This window comes from Meles meles, chromosome 21, assembly GCF_922984935.1.
Source record: "Meles meles chromosome 21, mMelMel3.1 paternal haplotype, whole genome shotgun sequence".
Taxonomy (NCBI): domain Eukaryota; kingdom Metazoa; phylum Chordata; class Mammalia; order Carnivora; family Mustelidae; genus Meles; species Meles meles.
The window spans coordinates 34,896,754-34,919,831 of NC_060086.1; the positions used below are offsets into that span (position 1 = coordinate 34,896,754).

A 23,078-nucleotide genomic window follows, 5' to 3' on the forward strand; every position below is an offset into this window, starting at 1 on the left:
ATCTGGCTCTTCATTAGAACTCTTCATTGCCTAGGACATCTGTTCTGAGGGGGTTGTTATTTTCTGTTCCAACTTTGGACCCATGGGATCGATCAGTTCCCTGTGCTCCCTTTCCTCCCCTCCCCCTTTAAAAATGGCTAGCAGTCGGGGCACCAGGCTGGCTCAGTTTGGGAAAGCCTGTGACCCTCGACCTTAGGGTTGTGGGTTCAAGCCTCACATTGGGCAGTAGAGCTAACTTGGAAAAAAAAAAAGGGCTAATAATAACCAAACTGGCAGACACTTCGAGGGAGGAAGCAGGAACTCCAGTGGAGCACTGGGAGGCAAGCAATGGGTTAGCATAAAAGATGTCACCACTTCATTCCTCAGGCTTTCCCCAGGTCTTCTGAATTAAGAGAACACGGCGGGGGGTGGGGGCGCCTGGGTGGCTCAGTGGGTTAAGCCTCTACCTTTGGCTCGGGTCATGATCCCAGCGTCCTGGGATGGAGCCCCGCTTCGGGCTCTCTGCTCAGCAGGGAACCTGCTTCCGCCCTCTCTCTTTCTGCCTGCCTCTCCGCCTACTTGCGATCTCTGTCAAATAAATAAATAAAATTAAAAAAAAAAAAAAAGAGAGAGAACATGGGGGAGCACGGAGGGACTCTCCTGTGTTTAGGGCGGGAGTCAGTCACTTGTTGCCTTATTGTCAGCTGAAGCAGCTGTATCCTCACGAGTGATTACAGGAGTGGCGTTCTGGTGTGCCGGGGCCTGTGCTGTTTCTCATGACAGCTCTGCATGCTGGTGCTGGCATCCCTGTTCTTGGAAGCAGGACCTCAGACCTAGATGGTGGAGCGGTTGGCCGAGGATCACAGGATAAGGGGTGAAGGTTATAGTGCCATGTTTTTTTCAAAATTTTTTTTCCAGCTCCTTCCAAATTGAGTGCTTATTATTCTGTGTTCTCACTAGGGAAAAGGAGGGGGTTTATTTTTGGAAACAGGCAAAAATCTTTTGAGCCACGTGGCTTTAGTAAAATTAGCAAACATGGTTGATTGTGCCCTATTTTTGAGTAAAAGAAAATGAGATGTCACCTTAAGTAAAGATGATATTGTTTTCTTTTTTCATAAATGGACTCTTAAAGGAGCTCTGAAGAGCTTTTACTAAGTTTTAAGCAATATTGCTGTTTCCAACATGGAAGGAAGGCCTCTGAAGGTGACTTTTCATTTGTAGTCTTCTTATTTTTTCAGTAGTATTATGAAAATGTTTTCACATAGCAAAGGTAAAGGAATTTTGTACATACCTGCAAATTAAATGTTATTCACTTTTTTTTTTAAGATTTTATTTATTTATTTGACAGACAGAGATCACAAGTAGGCAGAGAGGCAGGCAGAGAGAGAGGGGGAAGCAGGCTCCTGCTGAGCAGAGAGGCCGATGTGAGGCTCGATCCCAGGACCCTGGGATCATGCCCTGAGCTGAAGGCAGAGGCTTAACCCACGGAGCCACCCAGGTGCCCCTGTTACTGACATTTTATTGTCATTTATTCCTCTTACTATTCCTCTAGTCAGTGGTTCTCACCTAGAGGAAGTTTTCTCCCCCAGGGGACCTTTGGCAGTGTTTGGAGCTGTTCTCGGGGATCACTACTTGAGGCGGGGGAGCTGCTAGCGTGCAGTGGGTACAGGCCAGGAATACTGCCAGAGCCTCCATCCAGTGTGTAGAACGGCTCCTCCCAACAAAAGCAAACCTACCGAGAGCCCTGTACCGGCGGAAGGCTGCGGCGGCAGTAGTGCTGGAGTGGAAGAGCCCCTCTAAGCTATGACCCCACCTGGTTTGGGTACATTTCAAAGTCGATTGGAGACCCAGGGACACTTCTCCTTAAATACTTTAGCATCTACCTGTAAGTAGATGTTTAGTTTGTATTTTTGCTACTTAATACTACATTTTAGAGCATAGCTTTAATTATCTTATTCTTACTGGGTGTTAGTGTGGTCATTAAAAATGGTCCTTTGATACTTGTGACGTTTTATTTGCAGCTGACATTTTTTTCCCTTCTCCCATGCTCAGTTTGACTATCAAAAGATAGCTTTCCGTTGAGTTTTAGTGTAATCATGCTTAGAAGAAGCTCACTCGTGCTCATTCACTTTAGAGTTCAAAGCAAATCATTTCCCTCTTGGACTAGACTGTAAAATACTGGAATCCTAGCTAGACAGCATCGATGAGAGTCTGTCTTGTTTATTGTGGTGGTAGGTGATGACCTTCTTTGAATACCGGCGATAATTTTTTTTTCTCGCTTTCTGTTTCGGAGAAGAACAGTTCCATTTCTGTGATTTTATCTTTAAACTCTTGGTAGTTTTTCAGTTGTTATTCGTAGTCATTTGAAACCTTTTTTTGACTCTGCAGGTGTTGTTTGTGGCAATTAACTGTTGGTGGAACCAGGGGAAATGCAGAAAACAGAAGCACTTCTTTTATTTCCCTGTGATATATCTGTATCATCGGAGGTAAGAACTTTGAATTTGTTTTCTAATTCCAGTAAATTTCCAAAGTGAACTTTTCTTCTGTTTTAAAGTATTAAATATTCACTGTAGGAAATGGAGAAAATACAGATAAGCAAAAATGAAAGGGTCTGGGTATTTTATCAGCACTACACAATCGTAACGTGTTTTGCTATATATCCTCTTCAGACTATACAGATCCACCCTCTTTTTTAAATAAAAAAATGGGATTGTGTAGTATTTCCTAAACTGCTTTTTCTTGCTTGTGTGAACATCTTTTCATACCATTACAATGTATGGCATTGGTTTTGATAGTGCCCCCTGCCCCTTTGTGTGGCTACACATTTCAGACATTCTGAAGTATTTTACTGTATGAAAATGCAAAAAGGTCCTAATCCTGATACCTGGCAATATACCTAGTCAGGAGGGAATTTTAGCACCTTTTCAGCTGGGAAGAAAATTAACTACGAGTACACGGTCCTATGCCCATAATCCTGAAATCCAAAGAGGTTTGAAAACCTAAAAGCTTTTCATAAATGTTGTTCCCATGTGCACTCACCTAGCCTGAAGTGACAAGAGGCTGCCTTTAGTCTTTATCCCACTTATGGACCCAGTTTATTATGCTGCATAAATATTGGTGTTTGATTTTGGAATCCTGCCCAGATCTTGCTGTGAGTGTTAAGTAATGTCTCAAATCAGACTTGAAGAATTTTGAAGACAGATGAGTCTTTGGACTTTGTTCAATGTAATTGGCTTGAAGTTTGTTAATGAAGGTTAAATGGGTAAAGAATGTTTCATTAGTAAGAGCTTTACTCTTTATGCTTAATTTTTTCCCTCCCTCTAAACTTCCTAGGCCTTTAATCAATGAGGATTTATAAGAAACATCAACCTATCATTTGTGGGTTATCTGTCACGTTCCATCACGCCTCATGTTTCTAACATAAAATGTTGTGTGGCATGCAGTATTGTTTCTCAAGAGCTGTTAAATAATATTTGAGCAGAAATGCACTTTGTCACCCCATCTCCACCTTCAAAGTCCTCTCTAGATACAAGAGTACTTCTCAGAGTGTGAACTGTTGTATTTGCAGATGCTGAAGCTCCGTGCTCTGTAATGGGATAAATAAGCTTGCCCTACGAAGGTCCCTGCAGTTCTCTTCTTGGAAATAGACAGTATTTGGAGATAGGAAATAGGGCACGGGTGCCTAGTATAGGCCTTGCCACTGTAGGTAACCAAGCCACTGACCAGAGGTGGGCCTGATTTGATGTGATATTAAAATCAGGAAAGTTCCCTTGAATCAAGTACAAAATATCTTTTTGGGTTATATGGCTCTGCAATATATTGTCTTATACTGTTTGTTTTTTTAGATTTATGGAAAGATTGAAAGGACGTGCAAGGAACCTTAGAAACATCTAGTCCATCCTTCCCATTTCACAGCTGAGAAGTTGGAGGTTGATAGTCTCCTCTAAGTGCTCGCCCCTCATTTTTGCCCATTAGGTTTTACTTTTTCAGTTCATTCAGACCTCTTAATAGTCATTTCAGTATCCCCCATTCCCAGTGTACCAAAAACAAACAAGTGTTAAGGCACAGAGATACCTGAAAGGTAGATTTTTCATATCCTATTTAAGAATCTCTGTTTTATCCAGAACACATATGAATGAATGTGTTTCTTTAACTAAACTCTTTTGTGACCATTCAGTGGTGTTGAGGTTCTCTTGATTGATAGTGCTTACAAATGTGGCCCCTCAGCCTCATCACCAGGCAACAGACCATTGCTGTCTTTGTGGTTTTGTGTTTTTTTTTTTTAAAGCTTTTTTTTTTTTTAAAGATTTTATTTATTTATTCTACAGAGATCAACAAGTAGGCAGAGAAGCAGGCAGAGATAGAGGGGCAAGCAGGCTCCCTGCTGAGCAGAGCCCGATGCGGGGCTCGATCCCAGGACCCTGGGATCATGACCTGAGCCGGAGGCAGAGGCTTAACCCACTGAGACATCCAGGCACCCCCATCTGTATGTTTTTGTTGTTGTTACTGTGTTTGTAATGGCTTACTTGCTAACGGCTGCTTAGAGAAATTAATAGACTTTCTGTATTGCTTTTAAGTAGATTCCATTTTTTTTTGCTCATATTGATAACCACTCACCGAGAAAGTTTATAAAAGGTTCTGAGGCAGGGAGTGGTTTCTTCTAACACTCGTTACAAGGCTCCGCAGCCCTGGATCAGCTTGTCCTGTGGTCGTGACTGTGGTGTGTTGGTGAAATATGTTCTACACCTACATTCTAGAGATCTTCTCAACTTCTGCCAGTCACTGGGATCCTTCTAATGACACTCCAGGAGGCTGCTTGCCTGAGTACATGACATTTCCAGATTTGTTGCCTCTTTTTTGCTGAACAAAATATGTTATCAGATGATTTTTTGATTTCTTCCTTTAATTTTTTTTAAAGATTTTATTTATTTATTTGACACAGAGAGAGAGATCACAAGTAGGCAGAGAGGCAGGCTTCCCACCGAGCAGGGAGCCCAATGTGGGGCTCGATCCCAGAACCCTGGGATCATGACCTGAGCCAAAGGTAGACACTTAACCCATTGAGCCACCCAAGTGCTCCTTGCTTTCTTTCTTTAAATTAAAAATTGTTGGTGGTTGATGGGGTTGGTGGTGGTGGTAATTTTTAAACTTACGTAAGTCTTGAATTGATAGAGTTGTTAACTCTGTCTTCCAGCTGTGCATGTGGAGCGCTATGTTTACTTTTTTCATGCTAACGTTCTTTTGTTTGGCATCATATTTTTCAGAGCACCCAGAAGAATTGTGTATATCTCATCCCATTATATGTGTGTGTGTGCATTTATGTTAGCATATAGTATTGGGATCACAGCATTTATGTAATTCTTTACTGTGCTCTGTTTATTGTTGTTATTAACAGGAAGCTTAATGTCAATTTCTGTTTAGACAAAAGGATGGTTGTGGAGTAATTAATTTCACCTTACTCCCCCACCCTGCCACATTCCATTCAGTTGTATTTGAGCAGCGTCTACATTGTGCAAGACTGAAGAAAGCCATGTGAGGATTCTGATTAGCTTATTAGGAGGGTCACTGAAAGTCGGTCTTATTTCTTAGCAATGCTAAATCATATTCCTGTGTATCCTTACGCACACCTGGAAGGGAAATAAGATAATTTTTGCAGGTCCCTAACTTTGTCCCTTCCCCTAATCTTTTTTTGTTAAAGTAAAGCTTCGAATAGGTTTTAGGTTATTTAGTGATTCTTTGTGTAAGTGCCTGTGGGAATTTTTTTTTTTTTTTAAGATTTTATTTATTTGTCAGAGAGAGAGACAGAGAGAGAAAGATCACAAGCAGGCAGAGGCAGAGGGAGAAGCAGGCTCCCTGCCGAGCAAGGAGCCCGATATGGGACTCGATCCCAGGATGCTAGGATCATGACCTGAGCCGAAGGCAGAGGCTTAACCAACTGAGCCACCCAGGCGTCCCGCCTGTGGGAATATTTAATAGATACATGTTAGTAGGCCAGGGGCCAATTGCTCAGCTTGTTTTTTTATTTCAGAATGATGTGCAAAAGAAAGTCTGCCACCCCCTCCCCCCGCCATCGATTATGTAGTTAAGATCCTGGAATCCGTTAGCGTTTGGTCAGTTGCCAGGATCGCCTTTCTGTTTGGTTTTGTTTTTTAAAGAAATATTATTATGAGAATTTTTCTTTTCCCCCCAGAGGCTAGAATGAATGTTCTTTGAAATTCAGTTTGCAGTTGAATTAAGCTCACAGGAGAGTCGTGGCTGCTTGTGCCACCTGGCACACGAGATGCCTATTCTCAGGCCCTGTATCCACCGCGCGGGACACAGAAGGCTACTCACCTGTGAAGCAGTCAGGATCGTCTTGTGGTTGATGATTTCAGTTATACGTTACAGGTTTAATGCATGGTGTATTATTTTTATTTTTTTATTTTTATTTTTTTGGTACTAGTTTTGGACCAATCGAATACAAAGGCCCCATGAGTGCTGTTTACATTGAGAAGTTTGTCCGCCGGGTGATGAAACCACTTCTCTACATCCCATCTCAATCAGAGTTACTAGATTTTCTCTCAAACTACGAGGTACCTGTCTTTCATATCTCCTCCCATCCCCAAGGTTTCACTGGGTTGTGTTGGATTGTGCATATTGGAAAGGTTTTTTATACCTCCTGATTTACAGCGATGAAAAGATCACGTTAGAGATAAGCCCCAATTAAATACTTTTTGAGATACTTGATCATAGGGATGGTTTGGCCAAGTGAGTTTCAAGAGAATAGAACACTTGTAAAACCTTGTGAATTTTTTGTTTTGGAATTTGCAAGACTTTTAGTCTGTCTTATGATGCGCTTAGAGCATGTAAGAGTTAATTTACAGATTATAATATCTGCAGATCCCTAGAAATCTTATTTGACGCTTTATGGCATGTTACTACAGAATAGTTGGTTTTACTTGTCGGCTGTAGTTTAGCTTTAAAAAAAAAAAACTGGGAATATGTTCCCTTCTGTTTTATAAAGTGCATAACCCTTTCTAGGTCTTATTAATGGAAAGATTCCTAACATGGCTTCTCTGCTGCTTTCCCATCACCAGCTTCATCCCCTGATAAGTTATTTTTATAAGATCTTCAGTGTGTGTTCAGGACCGCTTATTAATGAGAGGCCAGTGTAAAGCTTAAAATAATCTAAATAAATTATAAGTACAGTTCCACAGAAAAACTCAATGGAGCAAGTGTAAGTCATACTTGGGTATAGCAAGTAAAAATGATACTTAGACACAGGACTGTAGGTACCTGAGACATAAACCCTATGATCCCAGACCTCACTGAGGGTTTAGTAATTGTGACTGGGTTGGATTTTACCTTTTGCACTGGGGAGAGTTTATGCAGATTGGACATGAATTTCTTTCACTGGGATGTCATTTACAGCTTTTCAGCCATGTTAGAAACACTGTGTGTTAACTGTCCGTAGGTTCTCTAAGCAGCAGTATCGCTGTCCAGTCATCCTGCTTGTAAGTTCTCAGGTGTGCATTAGAGTGAATGTGTCCTTCCTCTTACGTCGACACAGGATGGATTTTTGTGCCCTTCACAGGTTTGTCTCTGTTCTGCCGGGACAAGCTGGCAGCTGGGAACCACCCTGGGGGCCTGGGCCTGGTCCCTTTGGCAACACTAACTCCTGTGGCGTGGGCCAGATCACTCAGCTGCGTGATGTCAGGGGACTGGAACAGGGTATTTAACTCTTAGCTGCCGTAGTTGTGTGGTAAGTGGGTGTTCACGTAGGTTTGTGTAGGCGACGGGGCCTCAGAGGCAGGGCGGCAGAATGCTGAAGAATCAGGACTTGGATGCCGAACTCTGTCACGTGTTAGCTGGGTGGCCTATGGGCTGCTTAACCCTTTAAGCCTCCGTGCCTTCATCTATGGACAGGGATCGAATAAGACATGAAAATGCCTACATGATGTAGTCCCAGTACAGGAAAACTTATCTGCACAAATGGCATGACGGGAAAATCCTGGATTTTTAGCACTGTTGAGAGAACTTGACATGTGCATAGTGCTTGCTGGAGCTCCCTACTTCTGTAAGAAATCTTGTGTTTTATAATTAAGATGATAAAAAATGACCAGCAGGGACGAAGAGGTCTTCCTTCAGGTGAGCTCTGCAGGGAGTTCTGTGGGACACTGTGCCCAGTTTTACTTGAAACCCTCTATTTTTTTTTCATTACATTTTCACTCAGTTTTTCCTAAAAAATAAAGGGAGAGATGGCAGAGGAGCAATGGCACATCAATAAACACTGTATATTATGTGTTTACCCTTTCAAAGAAACGTATGGGAAAAAATGGAGATCATTTAGTTTTATAATGAGAGCACTGAAAGGCAACTTCAGTATTCTTTTCAGCCCTGTTGGAGATTTGTATCCAGAGTTCTGAGCCAGTTCTTAGCAGGGGACACGCAATAAGGGGTAAGACTCGGCTAGGACTTCGGGGGCCTGGATATTAGCCCTGATGTAGGCAAGTCTCTGACTGCTGAGTTTTGCACAGATTTCTCATCTCTGAATGTAGGGAATTGGCTTATGTAATCCCTCCCGACTGTTTTGGCTTCCGTGAGGTTTAAAGACGGAAAGAGGGAGGGAGAAGAAGGTTCGTCAGTTATTGGTTGGGGAAGTTGTTTTTTTTTTTTTTTTGAGACAATGCGCGTGAACATCAGTATCAGAGCTCTTTCTGATCTTGTTTTGTTTATGGCCTCCGTAGTGTCTCTGTGGTTGGGCCTGCAGGAGAGAGGCGAGTTCCCCTTTAGGACTGAGCAGCAAGGCTGGTTTCCTACCTTTAGCCTCTGCATTTTCTGAGTCTGCTTGTCAGCAGTGCTTTCAGAGATGATGCTCCGAGTTTGACGCTGAGTTCCCATCAGGCTTACTGATGTGCTGGTTACATTACTGAAGGGTGTGTTTCGGGGGCCCGCCGAGTTAGAGTGATGCGCAGCAATGTTCAGACTGCCTTGAAAGTAGGACCAAGAGGGTGTGGCCACGATGGGACCCTGTATGGCCTGTCAGCCTTTAGAACGCTTCCTCTTGAAGTGGTAGATAGCTTTCATCATGTTAGTATTCTCTTTCACGGGGCTTCTTCTCACTGAGATGAAATTGTCTGGTTGGCAAGAGACAATATTTGATTAATGGTGAAAGAACTCGGGAGGCAAGCCCAGCATGGCACCTGCGAAACCCTTCATCTTGTGAAACATACCGACACTGCCTAGATGGTCTCGGTTTCGTGCACACTCTCTGTAAGATAACATAATGGCGAAATTCTGGATCCAGAAATGAAACCACCACCACGGCTTCGAGAGTCGAATAAAGAGGAGAGGTAAAGGAATTTTTGGAGGCCCCACTCTAGAGCACAGTATGCTTCTGGACATTCCTTTGAATTACAGTTTCCCAACCTCGGCATAATGGACGTTGGGAGTCAGGTAGTTCTTTGGAGGTGGGGGCTGTCCCACACTTTGCAGAATGTTCAGTAGCATTCTTGGCCTCCACCTACTGGATGCCAGTAGCACATCCTCCCCGCACACCCCCCAACCCCCCCCCCCCCCCCCCCCGCTTTGCTGTGACAACCAAAAATAGCCAGGCATTGCCAGATATCCCCTTGGAGGACAAAATAGCCTCATTTGAGAACCTCTGTTGTAAATTACTGTTTTCCCAAATGAGGCCTTAGGAAGATGCTTCACAGGCGTTAGTACAAACACATCTTTTTTGCAGCACACAATGCCACAACCTCATTGTCAAGCTTTTCTCCTCATCACAGTGGCAGAGAGAATATGGAAATCAGGGAGTGCCTTGACTGGAAAATCCTGGAGCGTTATCTCTGGGGGACTGGAGACAGGAATGATTTGCATGGTCATCAGTAGAACTGTCCGTGATGTTCAGCCTTATAATCAAATTGTTACTGCCCCTCCCCGCAAAACATGCTTCCTAAATATGTTGAGGATCTCGCTAATTTAAAGGAATCTTACTATAGAAGGTACATCTTTTGATCAAGAGCCTTATCTCCTAATTCGTATGTTTTTTAAATAGGGATTTCAGTATCAAGTGTATTTAAATTTAAGTTTACCAGAATTGGGCTAAAATAATGATTTCATGTTTTTGTGGCACTTTGGAGGTTTGTTAGAATGGCGCTGCTTTTTGCTTATGTCTCCAAGTGTGTTTGTGACACCTTGAGGAAATGCATTTGGTAATTGTCCCCTCATTAAAAAAACTATACTGGTTAATTGTAAATCAATTTGTCTCTAATCCACTTATTTGTGAGCAGTTTGGACCATCATAAAATTGTGCCATTAGTGTTAATTACTTGGGAAGTGATATCTGAAAGTAATAACTTTTAACATAAATTTTTATTTTACTATGTGTATCCTGACCGTATATGTACATATGCTTGCGTTGCTGTTTTAAAGAAAAATGCTCTGATTTTATCTTGGTTTGAATTTTTTTTAAGTCCTACCGATGAATCCTTCCAAAAGCTTCTTTCAGATGATTTGTTATTGAATTACCTAAAGCAGTAAAATGTGTAAACCATTGTAAAACATTGTATTTGACTTGCTCTCTCAAACCTGCCCAAACCCATTTGCTCATCATTAACTCTAGTTTTCTATGTGTAGAAGATGATAGTGCGCCCGGATGCAATTTTTAGGAAAATAATTTTGCCTTTGATTTATGGAATATCACAGAAATACATTGCAGGGCGAATATTATAAATATTTGTTTCTGTAAATTCCAGTGTACTTCACTCGTTATTAGCTAACAAAGAATGTGTAAACTGCACTGCAAAAGTGCCCTCCAGTGTTCACGTGCTTTTGCTTCTGATCTTCCTAATAGCCGTGTGAGATAGAAATGATGGGTCCTTCTGAGCAGAGTAAAAGGTGGAGGACACCAGGGGTGTAATTTAACCCTCAATGGAGACTGGCCTGTAGCCCAGGGCTTCTGGCTCCCCAAATTCTCGCTTGTATCTGAAGAAATGTTTAAGGTCTTGGAGTTGAAACTTCTCTGTACATCTAGAAGTTAAAACTTTGGGCATTTAACTATTTTATGTCATTTTTCAGCTTTTCTCTTTCAGGATAGAAAAATTTTGAAGGTGTTGACTCTAACTTTTCCCCCTTCATTTTTAGGAATTTTTTTTTTTTATATTTTATTTTTTATTTATTTGACAGAGAGAGAGATCACAAGTAGTTAGAGAGGCAGGCAGAGAGAGAGGAGGAAGCAGGCTCCCCGCTGAGCAGAGAGCCCGATGCGGGGCTCGATCCCAGGACCCTGAGATCATGACCTGAGCCGAAGGCAGAGGCTTTAACCCACTGAGCCACCCAGGCGCCCCAGGAATGGTTGTTAAGAATGAATAGTAATTGAGGATGGGGCCAGGGCTGTTAACCTACTGTTAAAGCAGCCGGGTTTCACCATTTCCTGTTACAGATTGGGTGTTCTGTGTATGATAATCACAGTATTGAGGCAGGGTAAGGTCTAGATTTTTCTTCTCAGAGATGCACTGAAAACATATCTGCTTTGGTGCACCTGGCTGGCTCAATCAGTAGAGCATACGCCTCTTGATCTCGGGGGTTGTAAATTTGAGCACCATGGTGGGTGTAGAGATTCCTTAAAAATAAGTAAGTAAATAAATAAAACCATACCTGCCTCATAGTGAATGCAGCTAAAAACCAAAGTAAACTTGCCAGTGGATACTGCAGAAGGAGAAGAGGAGCTTGAAGTCCTCTTGTTGGAAACTATGTTAAGAAATTCTACTTTCTTCATTCATGCCAATCATAGAATCCCTCTTCCTCGAGGATTCTTCCTGCCTATTTAAGATACAGACAGGAAAATGTCGTTTATTACTTGTGGACAACACAGACAAACATATGCCAGGGTCATTGTTATTTTGGTGAATGTCGAGTCGAGTGGGCAGGAAATAGCATTCAGTGATGAAAATGTCACTTGCAAAGTCACGAGTTCTGTGCCTCTTCTCATTTTAGTACTTTTTTAGTTATTTGACTTAGATATCAGTAGCTTCTATATTAACAATGTCTTCTTTTTTAGTTTTTAAAGCCCTTGACAGAGTCATCTGATTTGTGCCTTGTAACCTACCCACCAAATGCCAACAGTATCATTTAGAACATTTATCTTGTATTTGTAGCTAAAATAGTTTCTAATTCTTATCACGAATTTTCTGTAATTTATCCACCTAAGATCAGTGATTCTGCATACATCCATTAATTTATTCTTAGTGGTTTTGGAAAACCACCTTGTTTTAAATTGAAGTGGGATGGGGAAGAATCTTGGGAATCTTTGGAGGGGAAAGCAGGGGCTTAGGAAAATTGCCAAGTGATAGAAAACCTGAGCCTTTTGGAGAAAAACCTAGTAGAATGCCTGGCACCTGTTGTTATCCTGTTGTTTGTTAGTGAAAGGCTGCTCTGCCGCTCCCAACTCATAGTTTTAGAGCACTGTGAATTAGACAGTTTTGAATTTTCTAGGTGTTTGTTAACATCAGTACAGGAACACTGTAAGTGCCGTTGAGTAGAAACATCCCGAGGTCATTGTTCTTCTGGCCACTAGAGGGTGCATACACCGTCTGCTAAAATTCAAGCCGCGCTGCGAATGGTGTTCACTTAGCAAAGAAATATTTTATGCTGAGGAGGATTTGCTGGCCTTCTATAAATAGCCCGTTTCCAGCCCCCTCATTAGATCAGGTGCTGAATATACTGTCCCCCACGGAATGGAATTAAAAGCACGCAAACTGGGTCGGGTTGTAAGCCAGAACTCCGCATGTGTTATTCTTGCTAAATTGTAGGAGAAGCTTTGTGTCATTTATCTTTTTGTCTCCATTCTGTCACTCATTAACAAATGTTTGTTTTGTGCCTGCTCAGTGCCAGGTACTGTCTGAAGCGGCTATATAGTGAGGAGCTAGAGAGACCCTCTGCTTCCTGGAGGTAAACACCGAGATGAGCAACAGACCAGAGCACAGACAAGGTGCAGGGGGTTGAGTCGTGTCCTCCCAAAATTCCTAGCTGCCAGGAACCTCAGAATTGGCCTTATTTGGAAATAGGGTCCTGACAGGTGTCGTTAGTTAAGGATCTCGAGATGCAAGCATCCTGGACTTAGCGTGGGTCCTAAACCCAATAACTGGTTCTGTAGACGAAGAGGAGAGGATGCAGAGACACAGGCCAGAAGGCCATGTGACATTGCAGGCAGACACGGGAGGGATGCAGCCACAAGCCAGGACTTTATAACCAAACGCTGGGGAGGAGGCAAGGAAGGGTTCTTCCTCAGAGCCTCCGCACAGAGCACGGCCCTGCTGCCCTCCTGATTTCGGACTGCTAGCCCCTAGAACTGGTGAGAACAGATTTGTTGATCAAAGCCAAGTTTGAGGTAATTTGTTAGGGCAGCTCTAGGAAACTAATGTACAAGGTCATTTCAGATCAGTGCCCAAAGGGAAATCAAGGAGGCTGATGTGGTAGGCACAAGGGCAGGGAGGGATGGTATAACTGCTTTATAAGAGAGGGAAGCCGTCTCTGAGGAAAGGACGTTGCAGCAGAAACTTCCAGTGAAGCCCGTGTGTTATCCAGCCTTGAGGAAATTTCCAGGAGGAGGGAACAGTAAGTTAGAGGTCCTAGGGGAGGACTCGGACTGGTGGAGCCGGAGCAGACGGCAGAGTGGTGGGAGAGGAGGTCACACAGGCATCCACCTGTCGTGGGTCCCGAGTACACCTGCCTGACCAGTTGTATGCGGGCACTTGAGCTCCTGTGAGCGTTCCCCCTGGGGCCAGTTAAGCATCCAGGAGTGGACCAGCAGGCCACTAGGGGAGGAAGACCTTCATATGTTGGTCAGCATCCGAGTGAGGAGGCACAGCCTGTGTACGGGCAGGGCTTCGGCGTGCGTGCCCTGCCGGCTCATCTGAGAGAGCCTCACAGGTGTGCGAGGGCGGGACAGTGTCGTCTGCCTGGCGGTGGGCCCTGGGTTTATTTGTTGCTGAGCAAACTGTGGGCCCGGACCTAGACTGGTCCTTGTGCGTGAATACGCACTTTCTTGTCTGAAATATTTTAAGTTTCATTCTCAAACCTGCCAATTTTCAAAATTTAATACAGACCATTAATGGTATTATCAATATTTGAAAAATAACACTTGAAATAGACTTTGCATACTCCTTGTGTTGGGAATGGCTAGTTTTTTACAATTTCTGTTGCTTTGTACCATGCTCTGAAGTTGTTGATTCTTAGGTCTTCATTTCTGTGGCAGAGAGAAGTGAACATAACCTTGCAAATGAGATTGCTTTGTATTTTTTATGGGATTGCTTTGGCCACAGTGCTTGAAAATTGGAATGCCTGTTCTCTTGAAGATGAGGTTCCTTCATCCCAGTTACAAAGGTGCTTGAAAAACCGCAGCTGTGAAGCTGTCAACAAGAGTAAACCCTTACTCTGGAGAGGTGTGCACAGAGGACCCCTGCAGTCGGTCCGCCCAATACTCGTTTTGAAACGTTGAGTTTGGGTTTTCCTTGAGGACTCAATTCACATTTCCCTTCCTTCCATTACTGTGTGTACAACGTGTGCATATGTATACATGAGACGTGCAGCTGTACCACACGTGTAGACAGGTGCACGCTCCTGGGCCCCGTGTCCCCTCCTGTTAACGTGAGTGGGAAGAGGGTTGACATTGACCTCCTTTAATTTTTAGCCACGGAACATTTCTTCATATGTAGGGTGAATTTATTCTACTTGATTTTGGTTTGGAAGATTCGTCAGAATTTAAAGAAACTTGAATGAGTCTGTTGTCTTTCTGTTGTGTTCATTTCTGTTATCTTTTATGCCCAAGATTAACTGACTAACTAGAACATCTAAAGATTTCATTTTTTAGATGTTAGGATTAACCATTCTGACTCTGTCAGTTTCTAAAAACCAGTTGATTTATTTAGAATTGAATCTTAAAATAAGCAAGTGCTTTAGATTTGAATGTGTGTTCCACTGCAGATCAGAAATTTCCTTTTTTTTTTTTTTTTTTTGGCAATATACTGATGTAAAATTTCACCAACAGATTAAATTTCTGCTTTACCTTTGGGATCTGATTTTGTCCCAGTGATCAAATCAGCTCAGTTACTTACTGAGAGCGTGTTTTAGGGCCAGAAAGGAGTCTTTACATTTGTCTAGTGCTTTATCAAGCTCAGTCTTCTCAATAACCCTGTGATGAATTGTCCCCATTTGCCAGAGAAGGAGACTGAGGCTTCCCATTGAAGGGTCCACCCAAGCCCATTCAGCGTCAGACTCCAGGCCCAGCACTCCTTCCCCAGGGATCTCACGGTTTGGCTTTTCGGACAGATACGATTATCACAGACAGAATTTGTGCCTCAGGGCCTTCAGAGAAGGAAGCAATTATCCTGACCTGGAAGGCGGAATATGTCTGGTAGGGGACAATTAATTGGTTTGGCAGAATGCAGGAGTGTTCTGTGCTAAAGCTTAGAGAAATGGTGTGAGCAGGTGGAAAGAAGCTGGTGGGACTGGAGGAGCAGGAGGGTAAGAGTTGGGCCCTCTGCCGACCGACCTGACCAGAGAGGAGGGTTGCCATTGTACAGGATGGGGGGGGGGTCTGAATGTGGGGGGAAAGTGCCCCTGGAAGGATGACCGTGAACAGCAGTGGAGCCAATCTCATTTAACCTGATCTCCGTAAGTGTGAAGGCTTGTTTGGTGTGAATGGGAGGAAGCGATTGAGGAAGACATCTGAGAAAGGTCACGAAGAAATCACTGATTTCGTTTACCTGGAGACACTTAGATAAAAGGCGTGAGTACTTGAACTTGACGGTGAGGTTTCTAGTCAGGGACCTAGGAGAACTGTGGTCTGAGCGTGGAGAGACCCACTTAGGGAGAAGGAAGAAAGTTTCAGCTCTCAGTGCCTCAGTAAACGCTCTGTGTCTCCCTCCCTTACCCTGCAGGTTGTCTAGATGGAGGGAAAGCTCAGTCCTGTCCCGCAATTTTGTTCGTGTGGTTAGGCTTCTTAAACAATGAAACATAATGAATTGCAGTTTCCAAGTAATAACAATGGCATGTCCTGGTTTAAAATATTCTTGTGACACAGTGGCCGCCGGTCCCTCAGTCACCTCATTCTGCTCTTGTTCCCGCAGCCCGGAGTCCTCGGCTACTTTGAGTTCAGTGGCTCGCCCCAGCCTCCTGGTTACCTGACCTTCTTCACTTCAGCGCTGCACTCGCTAAAGAAAGGTAAGAGTGGTTCCTGTCCAGACATGAGTACTTGCAGCAGACGTGTGTATATTGTTACCTTCTTTTATGTGCCTTACCCTATGATGACGTATTTTAATTGTCCCGATTCTTTTTCTCGGTATGTGTATAAAATAACACTGTTTTGTGTTGTACTGGCAAACAAAACGCCATGCCATCTCATATACAGTTTCTAAGGTGTTTAGCTTTTTAACTGTAGCTTGATCATTCTGTATTATTTTATACCTGAAAATTTAATACGCCATGATCTCTTTTTTGAGTGTATAGAGACAAGTTGTGGTCAGAGTTTTTAGTGGTTATGTTACCAGTTGGGTATACCATAATTTAGGAATGCATTTCCTTTGGGAAGTAGTTTTACCAGTATGAGAGTCATGTTACATTACAGCATAAGCATATATATATATGTATATAATTTTGTTTTATTTTATTTATTTATACTTAACTGGATCATGTATTATTTGAGGTCCCTACTTTTTAAATGAAACATTGTGTCCTGCCCATCTTTTCATGTTGTTCCATGTTCTTCTCTGTCCCAGTCATGACCTCCTGTCAGTTTTCTGTTGGATCCACTTTCGTCCGCTCACTTGTCTGTGTCTTCTGTTACTGTGCTGCTCTAGGCCCCTTCCCTCGCCCCTGGACTAGACCTGCACCCTCAGCTGGTGTCCCCTCTTGCCCTTTCTTCCTCACATTAGGGTCTGTTCTCCCCATCCTCTAGGATCCAGCTCTCCACCTGCCAGACCCTGATTCATCCTACAGGGTCCGGTCAGATACCACTTCTACAGTTTGCCCTCATCTCATTTGGGTATCTTATCAGTTCTCATTCATAGCACTTAACATACTTTGTATTTATGTATGAAGTTATGAGATTTGTTTTAATGTCTGTCTTCTTCCTCAGACCGTGAGATTTCTGAGCGTGGGGCCTGTATGTCTTCCGTAAATGCTCTTCCTCCAGCGTCTGGCGCGTAGCAGGGTTCAGTCACTCTTTGCCAAGTGAGCAGTCAGATTGATGGCTGTGTCATCTTTTCCCCAGTAGATCAACCAAAAATACATAACTGTCCTTCTATTACTGGGTATTAGATTGCTTCCATTATTTTGCGAGGAGGAGGATTAGAGTAGTATACGAGTACAATCGAACAGTCATATGACGGGCCGTTTTGAGATAGACCCTGTCTTAGGTTGTATGGATAGAGGATCTACTACGTTTGTGTTTTTCATCTTGGGGACATCGAGAGAGGAAATCAAGCTGTCACATAAGTATGTGTCCACCTGAAAGACCCTGAGCTGCCCAGATTCAGGTGATTAAGAAGACTTAAAGTTTGAACTTTGAAAGCAGCATACTGCCAGCATAAAAAAGCTTAGGAAGCCGATACTCAGAAATGTTCTTAGAAATGAAAGCTCCCTCAGAGATCTCAAGTGAAAACTGCGTGAAAGGCCAGTCTGCAGTCACTCACTCATTGACCTCATGGTAGTGTTCAAGTTCTTGAGCTGTGGAGGACACTTCGGGATGGTGGAAGGATGTTTTATTACCTGGTTAGCTTGTGTTGTGTGCTAGCGATTCTTCTCAAATTACTTTTTCCTTCAGAAGTTTCCAAAATATTACTTCTTTTAGAAGAACTTTTCCAAGTATAAGATAGTAATCTTTTCTCCCCTGTTTTTTCTTTTCTTTCTTTTAAGCAAGGGAAGGTGATAAATGGGTAAAAACTATTTGAAAGAACAAAGTGACCTCTTTGGTCAAATCCCTAAAACTGACAAATGATCCCAGGCAGTTTCTTGTCAGAATAAATCTAGTCTCTGATTACCTTGACTACATTTCTTCCCTAGCTTGTGACTCTAGTCGGGTCTGGTAAAATCCTTCTGTATATGAACTTTGCAAGAGCTGAGATTCATTCTGATTCATCATTTTTCAGTTCATTTTTGTGGGTAAACTCTCACTTAAGTTTAATGAAGCACTTTTAGAAGAAAAAGACAAGTGTAGAATGATGACTTTCCATATATAATATGTGCACTAAAATCTTGCTTTGAGCATCTGGTTTTCCCCCACCCCCCAACTTTCCTTTCTCATACCCAGAAGTCAGACAGTATTTTACTTTTGAATAGTAGATGTTTAGTAAGAGAAACGTGTGCACATTTTTTTTTAATGTTATAGTTTGAGATGCAAATTATAGGTCAGGGTTGTGTTTAGATTGTGTGCAACAAATTGAGGCCTAAGACACATTTGCCTCACTTAACAGTTGCTTGTGGAGAGCTCACCTAGAGAAGTGCCCGGTCTGTTGTAGGAAGCAGATGCCCTGGTTCAGCACGACACAAGTGGTTACAAAATGCACCTCTCTTTCCATTGCCTTAATTTTTTTTAGTTGTCTTAGAAATAGCCAGGACAGTCTCTGACATTTGTCTTGAAGCTAGCTGGCCTCAGTGGACAAGTCTTCTGAGAATGTACTGATGTGAAGCCTCATGTCTGGGTGTGGGGAGTATGCTAAGAGAGTCCACGCCTGCCTCAGAAATGTGTGAGTTAAGTTCTAAGATCTGGTTCCGTGGTACTTTGTCCCTCTCAAGACCGTCTCTATAACATTTGATAACTTTTACACATTATCATATGGAAAATTAAGGAAATTGGCTTTCTGCCTGAGGACTTAATACTGACTGCTTTCTCTTTTTGTGGTTTTAGTTCTTGCCTTTCATCTCAGTTATCTGGGTCCTTTGCCCCTTGATCGCAGTCTTGGTGCTGATCTGTCCGTTGACAGGCCTGTTAAGTGATGTGGGCGGTACTGCTTTGTCATATTTCTGTCCACTCTTTTCCTAGCTGTGTTACTGTCACCGTTTGTTAATACAGCACTTCTGTATTTTCATGTAGTTTAATCTGTGGTCCTTCTTCTTGATTTCTTTTTTTTTTCCCCTAAAAATCTGATCACTAATTAGTTCATTTTCTTTTTAATTTTTAAGAATTGTTTAGCACTTCATGCTACCTGGATTTCCTCTGGCTTTTTTCACATACAGAGCACAGTAGTTTTTTCCTCCCCTTCTTATTGGCTAATCAGCACCATTTACAAAATAATGCTTCCATTTTCCCTCATCTTGATGATGCCTGGTTTTATCTCAAAATAATGTAAGCGGGTTTGTTTCTATGTTTTCTTTTGGTCTAGATACCTCTTTTTGTATGAGTAAATATAATTTCATTTCTTGCTTTGTAAGTTATTACCTGGTAAAGTCTGAACTTTGCCTCCCCTAAGTCTTGTGTCCTATGGAATCCTCTTTTATATCATTTGGCTGGTTTTGGTAGCAATTGTATTAAAGGTATATATTGACTTAGAGGTGATGGATGTCTTCCTAACATTTCGCCTCCCTCTCTAGGATTGCAGCATGATTATTCATTTATTCAGACCTTTTAATTTTTTAAAATAGGTCTTACACATTCCTCATTAATGTTTGATCATTTCAAAGTGCTGAATGATTAATTGTGGGCCAGCAGTCTGTGTGTGTTTCAGGATTGGGAGGGGAACCAGTCTCTTGGAGATGGTTCCAGATGCAGAGCATCTTTGAACCTTTCCATTTTTGATCTTGGCAGGCAGGCTTTCTTTTTTTCCTAAAGAAAATTTGGTAGAAAAAAAAAAAAAAAAGAAAATTTGGTAGAGGGGTCAGTGTTTTTAAGTTGCTTACTGGATTTTTTTCCATCTTACGCTTATTTCATTATTTGTTATAAACGTGTTCTGGTAAAATGTTGTTATATTCCGTTGTGATTCAGTGACTTTTTTAAAAAAGATTTTTTGTTTATTAGAGAGAAAGAGTGCCCTCAAGCAGGGGAAGGAAAGAGAGGGAGAAGCAGACTCCCTGCTGAGGAGGGAGCCTGATGCGGGGCTCAATCCCGGGACCCCAGCATCATGACCTCAGCTGAAGGCAGATGCTTAATCTTCTGAGCCTCCCAGGGACCGCTGGTTTAGTGACTTTTTGAAAAGAGAAAATTTGCAACCAATTTCAGTCCTTTTTTCCCTTTGGCCTACAGGAGGGACAGAGTGCTGGCTAGTGAGGGAAGCCGTGGTCTGGGAGATGGCACTGCCTAGTGTGTACCCTGTGTGTGCCAAGGACAGGAGCTATAAACTTGAAGAAAATAATTGAACTCTTCTTCGTGTGAGTTTGTGTATCTGTGAGATTGAAGGTGGTGGAGAGAAGAGTCAGCGATGATTTTATATAGCTACATCCTCTGTACGATACTTTGTGAATAAGGTAATAGTCTTCATGTCCGTAGTAGCTCAATTAGAAAGCTGCTTGGCTGAAAGCACTTTAAGTATCATGTATGTTTCCTTAAAGAATTCTACACAAGGTATAGTATAACCTGACCAGCCAGTGGACACAGACCTTCCTTTGCTTGCACTTTCTGTTCCTATGGCATGGTGCTCTCACTGTGGAAATGACTGTGTACCTTTCCCACCAGGATATGAGCTGCTTTGTTCAGATAATATTTTGATTGAGTGCCTTGAGGCCCAAGTTTTATCCTCCTCCTCCTCCAGCTTCAGCACCCTGCTTGACCAGTGTTGTAGCTAAAAGGCTGAATGAATGACTATAATAAAGGCACTTGACCTTGAAATTGCTCAAGTGAGAGCAATTGGAGCAGTGAGATGTTAAGTCGCCTTGGATTCCTTCCCACCACCACTTCTGTTACCTGGCCTTGCTGGTTCCTCAGACCAGAGTGTAGGCATCGCTCGTGACAGGACGGCGTGGGCCCCTGCCTAACGCACTCTTCTTTCTCTGCCTTTCTGCTGGCGTTTCACTGTCCCCTGACACTGGAATCCTAATGAGGGGAACTGAAATTTACATGGTACTTAAATGTTGACCTTGAAAATACACTAAACCATTAACTAAGGATGCCATTTCTACTTTCTTCTGCCACTATTAGGAGTTCCTAAACTTAGTTGACTCTGGAACCTTGTGGCATTAATTTTCTAAGGAACACCCTTTGGGAACTACAGTTGTAATGAATTTTTTATTTTATTTTATTTAAAAAAATTTTTTTTAAGATTTTATTTATTTGACACACACACACACACACAGAGACCACAAGGAGGCAGAGAGGCAGGCGGGGGGGGGGGGGGAGCAGGCTCCCTGCTGAGCAGAGAGCCCGATGTGGGGCTCGATCCCATGACCCTGAGCCCAAGGCAGAAGCTTAACCCACTGAGCCACCCACACACCCAGTAGTGAATTTTTTAAAAGAGGAATTTATTAGTGGAGGAACCGCTAATTCCAGTGTAGGGTCGCCCACTCTGCCAGGTGGCATCCGACGGAGCTGTGCTTTGCTGGTAGAATTGAGTCCGGGCGCATCCAGAGCACTCTCCTGCATATCCTTATTCATGAATAAAGCTTTTTCTGGAGTGCTTTTCCGTTAGCTTGTGAACTTTTATATAACATCAAGAAGTCCAGAGGGGAGGATTTTCTTATTCTGTAAGTGACAGACATTTTTAAAGGTACTGAGAAAACAGGGGACTGATTTCTCAGATAAGTAAGGTTCATTCTGAGATTGGTTTTTTCCCTGAGTTCCTGGGTCTAACTCTTGAGAGTTTGGATCAGGCATTGGGTTTAACAGTTCTCCGTGAATGAAGCAGGTTCCAGGATTACTTGTTTTTCTTGGATAATCACATTCGTTGTCACTGTACTTGTAGAGGGAAATCTTTTCCTAGCTGTCTCCTTGAGTTCTGAAGCCCTCTGGGGACTGATTAGTACACATAGACTAAGTATGTTAGAAATTCCATGCTTTTTGTTCCTGTGCCCCAAACTGACTTCTTTGTGATGTTGCTGTTGTTACAGCAAGGATGTCCCCATGTTTCATAGGAGATGTTTTTATTGCCCTTATGACTTATCTCTTAAGCCTTGTAAATGCTGCTAGAGAAGAATTAAAGCCAAAGGCAACCCTCCCCCGCCCCGCACTTCAAGTTAGAGTCAGAAGCACGACTTACTGATGGAGCAGACATTTGAAGATCCACCGTGTGCTCCAACTTTGAATAAAACTAGTTCCCCAGCATGTAATACCACCAGGTAGGATGGCAGACAGGTAAGCTTGCCTACAGGCGAGTCTGGGGACTAGTTTATGCCAGTTTGTTGGAGTGTGGAGGCGGGTCATTCACACTAGATCACTGACCACTCAGAGGAGATGGTGCTGGCATGGGGAGGGTTTCCCAGGAGAGTGAAGTGTTAGCCTTCAGGTAAGTGCAGGGAACTAGAGAGAAGATAGAGAGGGGCTGGGGAAAGCAAAAGGTATGCAGGAAGCTCAGAATCAAATTTAGTCATTTATAGATATTTTAATTCCTTGAACCGGTGTATTTTAAAATTAATGCTATCTTCACTTTCTGTTTTGTGATATTTTCTACCTTTGGAGAATTGTCCTTTTTAGGGTGTGTGTGTGTGTGTATCCTGTTTCTTAAGGGTTTTTGGTTTGCGTGTTTGATGTTTTTGACGCTAAGACTCCAGGCAAAGAACCAAAAACATTAAAATCTTTAAAAACTCTCAGGGATCGGGGCGCCTGGGTGGCTCAGTGGGTTAAGCCACTGTCTTCGGCTCAGGTCATGATCTCAGGGTCCTGGGATCGAGTCCCGCATCGGGCTCTCTGCTCAGCAGGGAGTCTGTTTCTCTCTCTCTCTCTGCCTGCCTCTCTGTCTACTTGTGATCTCTCTGTCAAATAAATAAGTAAAATCTTTAAAAAAAAAAAAACAAAACCTCTCAGGGATCCCCTTCTGTAATAAAGTCACAAGCTTATAGTGAAACAACTCTGCACCAACCCAGTTCTGGTCTCTGCTTGGCCACTGTTTCTGTGAAGCTGAGTATGGTAAGCTGCTACCAGGCTGAGCCTTTCCGGGAGTCAAGCCCTTTATCTGCATGATCCAGTCTTCCCT

At 42.8% G+C, this 23,078-nt stretch overlaps 1 protein-coding gene across 2 annotated transcripts in view; it reads left to right on the plus strand.

Moving 5' to 3' along the window:
* Positions 1-23,078, plus strand: part of TXNDC11 (thioredoxin domain containing 11) — a 59,941-nt gene that overhangs the window by 8,394 nt on the left and 28,469 nt on the right. Inside the window, exons 3-5 of one of the 2 annotated variants that reach the window (XM_045993102.1) lie at positions 2,368-2,465; positions 6,422-6,551; positions 16,092-16,185. In XM_045993102.1, coding sequence (XP_045849058.1) covers positions 2,368-2,465; positions 6,422-6,551; positions 16,092-16,185 — 322 coding nt within the window. The remainder of the gene's footprint in view (positions 1-2,367; positions 2,466-6,421; positions 6,552-16,091; positions 16,186-23,078) is intronic. The other variant, XM_045993103.1, reaches the window with a different exon arrangement.